The sequence below is a fragment of the Mustelus asterias genome, chromosome 3 (assembly GCF_964213995.1).
Source record: "Mustelus asterias chromosome 3, sMusAst1.hap1.1, whole genome shotgun sequence".
NCBI classification, from domain to species: domain Eukaryota; kingdom Metazoa; phylum Chordata; class Chondrichthyes; order Carcharhiniformes; family Triakidae; genus Mustelus; species Mustelus asterias.
In genome coordinates, this window is record NC_135803.1 from 16,097,255 (window position 1) to 16,104,866 (window position 7,612).

General features: G+C 46.5%; 1 protein-coding gene across 1 annotated transcript in view; it reads left to right on the forward strand.

Moving 5' to 3' along the window:
• Positions 1–4,576, forward strand: part of wwtr1 (WW domain containing transcription regulator 1) — a 176,021-nt gene extending 171,445 nt beyond the window's left edge. Inside the window, exons 4-5 of the mRNA XM_078203999.1 lie at positions 1,777–1,973; positions 4,466–4,576. Of these exons, the coding sequence (XP_078060125.1) occupies positions 1,777–1,973; positions 4,466–4,576 (308 nt within the window). The remainder of the gene's footprint in view (positions 1–1,776; positions 1,974–4,465) is intronic.
• The last annotated feature ends 3,036 nt before the right edge of the window (positions 4,577–7,612 follow it).

Below are 7,612 nucleotides of genomic sequence, written 5' to 3' on the forward strand. Positions count from 1 at the left end.
TGCTCCAGTGTCCTCCCACAGTCTGAAAGACGTGCTGATTAGGTGCGTAGGCCGTGCTAAATTCTTCCTCAGTGTACCGGAACAGGTGCCGGAGTGTGGCTACTAGGGGATTTTCACAGTAGCTTCATTGCAGTGTTAATGGAAGTCTACTTGTGACACTAATAAATAAACTCAAAGCTTAAACCTTTCTGGGCCATATGGGTGCTTTGATTGCCTGCATAACAAAGGTCATGACATTTCAAGATAGTTTGTTTTACACCTACAAGGATGATACCAACCTTTTTACAAGGATGGAGCCAGAACTGAGAGGTTCTAACTGTTAGGAAAGATTGAACAGGCTGAGGCTCTTTTCTCTAGAAAGGATATGGATTAAGGGATGAACTAATGGTGGTCTTTAAGATTATAAATGTCTTTGTAAAGGTAAGTGGAAAGATGTTTCCACTTGTGGGAGAGACTAAAAGATCCATAAATATAAAGTTGTCACTAATAAATCCAAAGCAAATTCAGCTTTACCCAGAGAGTGTTTATAATGTGGAACTGGCTAACGTCTGTGGTTCTGTGCACTTGGTAAATTGGTCCTTCAGAGTGCCATTGCAGACCTGGGCTGAATGGCCTCCTGTGCTGTAAATATTCTGCGATCAGCTACGGTTGAGGAGAATAGCATTGATATATTTAGGAGAAGCTAGATAGACACATGGAGGGAGAAAGGGATAGCAGGATATACTGGTGGGGTTGGATGATGAGATATGGGGAGAGGATTGTGTGGAGCACAAACACTGATAAAGACCAGGTGGGCCTGTTTGTGTGTTGTCAGTTCTACATTATTCAATAAGCTGTTTCTGGGAGAATGGCTAATTGCTATTCAAACCCAACTCTAATTTTTGGCATGAAATCTTATGCAGGATGCTCAGGGGAGGGTGGTGGTGTAGTGGTATTGTCGCTGGACTAGTAAACCAGGTAATGTTCTGGGGATCTGGGTTCAAATCCCACCACAGCTGATGGTGAATTTTGTATCCATTTTAAAAATTGAATAGAACCAATGTTGATTGTTGTAAGAATCCATCTAGTTCATTGGGAAGGAAATCTGCCAGATTCACAGCAATATGGTTAGCACTGCTGCCTCACAGCGCCAGGGCCCTGAATTCGATTCCTGGCTTGGGTCGCTGTCTGCGTGGGTTTCCTCCCGCAGTCCAAAGATGTGCGGGTTAGCTTGATTGGCCATGCTGAATTGCCCCTTAGTGTCAGAGGGATTAGCAGGGTAAATATCTGACGTTATGGGGATAGGGCCTGGGTGGGATTGTTGCTAGTGCAGACTCGATGGGATGAATGGTCTCATCCTGCACTATAGGCATTCTAAGGTTCTATAAGTGTAAAATTGCCAGGGGGATTAGCAGGTAAATATGTGGGGTTACAGGGATAGGGACTGGGTACAGGGATAGGGCCTGGGTACAGGGATAGGGCCTGGGTGGGATTGTTGGTGCAGGCTCGATGGGTTGAATGGCCTCCTTCTGCATTGCAGGGATTCTTTGATTCTATGAATGTGGTTGACTCTTTGTCAAGCCTCTCAGTTCAAGGGTAATTAGGGATGGGTAATAAGAGCTGGCCCAGTCAGCGATGCCCACATCCCATGAATGAATGTTATAAAAGCTGCTACGTGGAAAGATGTGGGGTTCACCATTTTAAAGCAGGCAGTTTCGATTCGATCACATTTCCAGGCACCACATGGTGGGAATAATTACAGTGCAGCAGTCTAATGCTTTCTTCCTTCCTCCTCAGTGATGAACCAACAGCAGATGACACCAAACACCACCGTGCCCCCTCCCGTTGTGCCCTCGCAGAATCCTCGGATGGCCATGATGAACCTGTCCAGTGCCATGACCGTTCAGCAGAAGCATCAGCAGAAGGTGCGGCTCCAACAAATCCAAATGGAGAAAGAGAGGATCAAGCATCTGCAACAGGAGCTCATGAGACAGGTAACCACCACCCCCACCCGCCACATCTCCCCTCCCCCCCCACTTCCCCACCCAGCCCTATTCCCAAGGTATCTCCTCTCCAAAGCTTCCATGCTGCTGCTGTTTAAAATGTCCTTTTGATGACTATGTTGATAAATGCATTGCAGAGTTAGTGCCTTAACTGATTGGCTTTTCTTCAGCTATCAACTGATGTCCAAAATAATGACTGCTCCTGGAACAGAACAACCAGGAAACCGAACCAACAAAGTAAACCAGTCAATTCATTGACTAACTTCTATATTTTGGTGATACCCCATAAAAGCAAGCGGTCAGATTCTTTGAAGAGTTCAGATTGTTTTGATTGGTGACTGGTTTTTGGAACTTCTTGGCAAATGAACTATTGCAAACATGTGACAACCAGCTTCCACCAATTGGTTGGGAGGTAACTGCGATATAAAAACTTGGAGCAGGAGTTGGCCATTCGACCCTTTGAGTCTTCTTCACCATTCAATATGATCATGGTTCAAAGAATCCTACAGTGCAGAAGAAGGCCATTCAGCCCATTGAGTCTGCACCAACCACAATCCCACCATATCCACATAATCCCATGCATTAACTGCATTAGCTAGTTCCCCTGACACTAAGGGTCAATTTAGCATTTCCAATCCACCTAACCCACATATCTTTGGCCTGTGGGAGGAAACCGGAGCACCCGGAGGAAACCCACGCAGACACGGGTAGAACGTGCAAACTCCACACAGACAGTGACCCAAGCCAGGAATCAAACCTGGGTCCCTGGCGCAGCAAGGCAGCAGTGCCAACCACTGTGCCACCGTGCCACCCAATTGATCCTCAATCCCAGTGCCATATTCCTGCTCTTCCCCATACTTCTTGATGCATTAAAATCTAAAAGAAAATCTGTCTTTTTCTTGAATACATTCAGTAACTTTGCCTCCACAACCTTCAGTGGTAGAGAATTCCACAGGTTCACTACTCTTTGGGTAAAGGAATCTCTCAAAGAACATTCCACACGTATATTGGGTTAGATGATATTATATTGCAAGAAGGAGGCATCCCAGTAGACCCTGACTCCAGACACCACTCATCTGAACTTTCAACAGCATCTCCCAAACCCAGGACTCTAACCAAATAGAAGGTCAAGGATATTAGGTACTTGGGGACACCATAACCTTCTATGTTCCCCACCAAGACTTGGACGTGTGTCGCTCTTCATTCATCATCACTGGGTCAAAACCTTGGAACTCACTGCCTGGCAATACCGTGGGAGCACCTTCATCACATGGACTGCAGTGGTTCAAGAGGGCAGCTCACCACCACCTTCTCTGGGAGAGCTAGAGTGGTAATTGACAATGACTTCGCTTGCCCATATCCCCCAGAGTGAATATAAAAAGATAGTTGTATTTCTGCATGATATCAGTGGACATTGGTCAGAATCAGGAACCTTGGTTCACTATATGCCTCCATAGTTCACATATACGAGGTTTCTGGATTGCAGATGTTGAGTGGCAGAATTTCAAGGTTTTGACATTAGTTCAGCTGACCTCTCTCACCCATCCATGCACTGAGCAAGCCCAGCCCCCAACTCCTGGGGCCTACCCTTCCTCAATTCCTTCCTGAAAGTGATCTGCACCAATTGGAGGGGGGGGGGGAAGAGAGGAAGAATAACAGAGGCCATCTCTAGGTAAACAAAACAAACACTTCCTGTTATCGATCTCTGCCACATTATCTTCAAAATAAATCCTGTTTGGAATATGCTTGTTTTTCCAGGAGGATTTCACTGTAACTACCACCCCACCCCCCTGCCCTGCAATAGTGGGTCACAGCCTTGCAGGGACAGCCAGCAGATTTATCTAACATGTATATATTTTGTTCTCTGATAAATTGACAGCCAAACAAATTATCGGGCAGAAATGAACATCATCGACACAACTCTCTCTCTGTCAATCTCACCTCTTGTTGCATTCATTCTCCCTCTTTCAATCTCACATTCTGTACCTCTCTCCATCTCTCTCATCCTCTGTCAGTCTCTCATTCTGTGTAGAATGTCTTGCTCTCTGAAAGAACAAAGAATAAAGAAAATTACAGCACAGCAACAGGCCCTTTGGCCCTCCAAGCCTGCACCGACCATGCTGCCCGACTGAACTAAAAACCCCTACCCTTCCGGGGACTATATCCCGCAACTCTAATCCTATTCATGTATTTGTCCAGACTCCCCTTAAAAATCACTATCATATCTGCTTCCACTACCTCCCCCGGCAGCGAGTCCCAGGCACCCACCACACTCTATGTAAAAAAGCCTCTTGTTTACACTCACTTGCACCAACTAAGAAGGAACCTCTATTGCTGTTGGGGCGTTAGGGATCAGGGATGTGGAGGAAGGCAGGATCAGGATGTTGAATTTGATGGTCATCTGTGATCATATTGAAGAGTAGTGCAGCCTCGAAGGGCCAAATGGCCTCCCTCTGTATCTATTTCCTATGTTTCTATCCCAGTGCCTGCTGACACATATCATTAGCGATGACTTAGCTCATCTGATCAAGCACCCTCGACCATTAACAGCTTGCTACAGTAACACCAAAGGAGATCCGTACTTGGCTATGTGATCATGAGTTGGTGCTGGTGGAGGTGGGGTACCCGAGGAGTTGTTGAGAAAGTGACTATAAATTTTAAATTAGAGAAAGAAATAACAGAAAGAAAGAAACCTGACTCCAGGTAAAGGAAAGCGCATGAACAATATAAAACATGCCTGATCTAAGCCAGTATTTAGGAAACGATATATCTGCTGACTGACAGGTGGGGCATAATAAGGGAGATCGGTAGCAATTGGCAGGTAGGCTGTGTCTGTGCTTGTTTTGCCTCACAGGCTCCTGTATTCAGCCGAGTCTCTGTCTTCTTCAGAGGGAGAGTTACAAAACATTGACCTTAAGAAGGGGCCATTTTCCCACCATGACACAGGCACTGATAGTTACTTGGTGACATATAAATATCATTTTCTTTTATACATTCATGGGATATGGGCATCGCTGGCAGGACCAGCATTTATTGTCCATCACTAACTGCCATCCATTTCAGAGGGCAGTTAACAGTCCACATTGCTGTGGGTCTGGAGTGACGTGTAGGCCAGACTGGGTAAGGATGGCAGATTTCCTTCACGAAAGGACATTAGTGAACCAGATGGGTTTTTCCGACAATCGACAATGGTTTCATGGTCATCAGTAGATTCTTAATTCCATATTTTTATTGAATTCAAATTTCACCATCTGCCGTTATGGGATTCAAACACAGGTCCTCAGAGCATTACCCTGGATCTCTGGATTACGAGCCCCAGTGACAGTGCCACTACGCCACTGCCTTCCCTTGCTTCTTTGTCAATTAACTCAGAAATCAACAAATTTCTCACAAAGGGAGAGGCCGTAAGGATAAGCAATGGGCAGCATTACTGCCCCACAGTGCCAGGGACCCGGGTTCAATTCCGGCCTTGGGCGACTGTCTATGTGGAGTTTGCATGTTCTCCCTGTGTCCGTGTGGGGTTTCCTTCGGGTGCTCCGGTTTCCTTCCACAGTCTAAAGACGTGTGTGTTAGGTGGATTGGCCTATGCTAAAATGCCCCTTAGTGTCTCACGATGTGTAGATTAAGGGGATGATGAAGGGTCATCTAGACTCAAAACTTTGGCTCTATTCTCTACCCACAGATGCTGTAAGAAGTCTCACAGCCCCAGGTTAAAGTCCAATAGGTTTATTTGGTATCACGAACTTTTGGCGCGCTGTGAGTCACCTGATGAAGGAGCAGCGCTCCGAAAGCGCGTGATTCCAAATAAACCTGTTGGACTTTAACCTGGTGTTGTGAGACTTCTTACTGTGCCCACCCCAGTCCAACGCCGGCATCCCCACATCATGGCTCCCAGAGATGCTGTCAGACCTGCTGAGATTTTCCAGTGTTTTCTGTTTTTGTTGTGCAAGGGGATTAGTGTAGGTTATGGGGATAGGCTAGGGTAGTTGGCCTGGGTAAGATACTCTGTCAGAGTTGGTGCAGACTTGATGGACTGAATTGTCTCCTTTTGTACCGTAGGGATTCTATGTGTGGATTGGAAGAACTGAACAAAATAATCGTTGCTGTATAGGGAGCTGCAGAGGCTGAGTTTAAGACAGTATTGCAGTAGAGAAGCAGGAAATGCAACTTTTATTCATTTCTCCTTTTTAGCATTGGCCATAAAAACTGAATAACATGCCAATTGGTCACCAAGGCCAAATACATACTTCAGGCCTCTTCCTTCTCATTGCTTTCCCAGTGTCAGTGCTAGTACACGCACCCTGTTAGGCTTCCCAAGTACGTGAATCATCAATGCCGATTGAATGGAATGAATGCTGTAGAAGTGTCTTTATTCGAGCTAGCCCTGTACAATGCAGGCTTGGCTATGGTGCAGTGACAGCTCCAAAAGTGGAGACACCAGCTGCATGTCTCCACTAAGCACACTCACCACTCAACAATCTGCGGCAATAATGGAGACATCACAGCAACTTGTGCCTTCAAACCCACTCAAATGAAACTTGTTTATCGGAACATAGCTGATTCACACATTAGTTTCTGGTGGGATGGGGTAAGCAGGCTGCAGCCTAATCGCAGCCAGATTACCTGGGAGTTTGAGGGAATTACACTTTTCACAGAATTTATAGCATAAAAACGGGCCATTCAGCCCAACTATTCCCATGCTAGCATTTATGCTTCACACAAACCTCCTCCCCATCATCTAACCCCATCACAAGAAAATTCTGTTCCTGTCTCCCTCATATGCCGATCCAGCTTCTCCTTAAATGCACCCAAGCTGGGAGGCACGGTAGCACAGTGGTTAGCACTGCTGCCTCACAGAGTCAGGGACCTCGGTCCGATTCCGGGCTTGGGTCATTGTCTGCGCAGAGTCTGCACATTCCCCTCGTGTCTGCATGGGTTTCCTTTGGGTGCTTTGGTTTCCTCGTCCAAAAGATGTGCTGGTTAGATGGATTGGCCATGCTAAATTCTCCCTCGGTGTACCCGAACAGGTGCCGGAGTGTGGCGACTTGGAGATTTTCACAGTAACTTCGTTGCAGTGTTAATGTAAGCCGACTTGTGACACAAATAAATAAATAAGCTATTTGCCTCAACTGCTCCTTGTGGTAGTGAGTGAGGAATAGTGGGGCTGGGTGACACGACTCACTCCTTCTATTTACTAAAAGTGGAGCAATGGTAAGTATTCTGTTCAACTCAAACGGTCCACCTAAGTGTGGAAGGATCATAGAGAAGAGGCCATTTTACCCCATCGAGCCTGAACCGACAACAATCCCAGCCAGGCCCTATCCCCATGGATATTTCCCTGCTAGTCTCCCTGACACTAAGGGGCAATTTATCATGGCCAATCGGCCTAACCCGCACATCTTTGGACTGTGGGAGGAAACCAGAGGAAATCCACACAGACACAAGGAGAACGTGCAGGCTCCACACAAACAGTGACTGAAGCCGGGAATCGAACCCGGGCCCCTGGCGCTGTGTGGCAGCAGTGTTAACCACTGTGCCACCCCACGTGGGACATTCAAGCTAATTGGATAGAACTATCACCAAATGGGAAATTGGGAGGTGCTTGGGTTTTAGGTCGAGGCTTTTAAAAC